The sequence below is a fragment of the Cyprinodon variegatus genome, unplaced genomic scaffold, assembly GCF_000732505.1.
Source record: "Cyprinodon variegatus isolate N-32 unplaced genomic scaffold, C_variegatus-1.0 Scaffold57, whole genome shotgun sequence".
Taxonomy (NCBI): domain Eukaryota; kingdom Metazoa; phylum Chordata; class Actinopteri; order Cyprinodontiformes; family Cyprinodontidae; genus Cyprinodon; species Cyprinodon variegatus.
In genome coordinates this window covers 1,651,464-1,652,323 of record NW_015150510.1, presented here as the reverse complement: position 1 = coordinate 1,652,323, position 860 = coordinate 1,651,464, and the positions used below count along the sequence as shown (strand labels likewise).

Genomic DNA, 860 nt, shown 5'->3' with positions numbered 1-860 from the left:
CATCGGCTGACAAACGATGATTCTGCCTTGCATCAAAAAGTACTGCAAGAGGAAAGAGGGTAGTAGCTAAAGGAAGCGAGGTAGGAGGGCAAAATAGGTTTAGTGCCTCCGCAGCACGGGAGTCAGAATTACATCCAGGAGAAAATGGATAAAAATAAACATGAATCGATTCTCTTGCGGACGTGTCGATGCATCAGATCGTCGGCTGTTGGATCGATGCATCGATACAAAACTATTATTATTTACACCCCTAGTTATCATCATGGAGTTGAGTTAGCTAGGATCTTGTAGCCATTCATAATGTTATGGCAGATTGGATTTTGTGTCCCTTTACTGATGTTCTTCACCACAGAGTATTAGAACCTCAGTACAAGGCTAATAAGTGTTGGTCCGAGAAACTCGGGACAGGAAATCAAGGAAACGATAAAAACAGCCACTCTTACATCTTCACTCTTGGACTTGTGCAGCACGTATCCTTTCTTCCATTGGCTGTCGGCTCCTTCGTTGGGCTTGCGGATGTTAAACTCCACCTTGGTGCGCTCCTTGTCCTGCATGGCCTTCCACTCGTCCAGTGTCATCTCTCTGGGGCCTTCCGGTTTCACCTCTTCAACCTCGTTCTCTCTAGAAAATAAAAACCATAGAGCAGTGTGGGAACGCGGACCACAAACCATCAGCCCTTTGGGCTTTTTAAATGCTCTGTAACCCTGAGGCTGGGGGGCTGGGGTGGAGGGTCCGTCTTAGTGACAGAAACATGCATGCAGAAGGGCCGGATAGAAGAGAACATTTGGTAGGAACAGGGTTCCTACAGCATAAGGCAAGTTAGATTCAAGACTTATTAATGCCACTTGAAATAAAAATTT

The 860-nt window shown here is 45.8% G+C and overlaps 1 protein-coding gene across 1 annotated transcript in view; it reads right to left on the bottom strand.

The window, feature by feature from the left end:
* Positions 1-860, bottom strand: part of LOC107082609 (plasminogen activator inhibitor 1 RNA-binding protein-like) — a 14,781-nt gene that overhangs the window by 2,155 nt on the left and 11,766 nt on the right. The window contains exon 6 of the mRNA XM_015371377.1: positions 444-621. Coding sequence (XP_015226863.1) covers positions 444-621 — 178 coding nt within the window. The remainder of the gene's footprint in view (positions 1-443; positions 622-860) is intronic.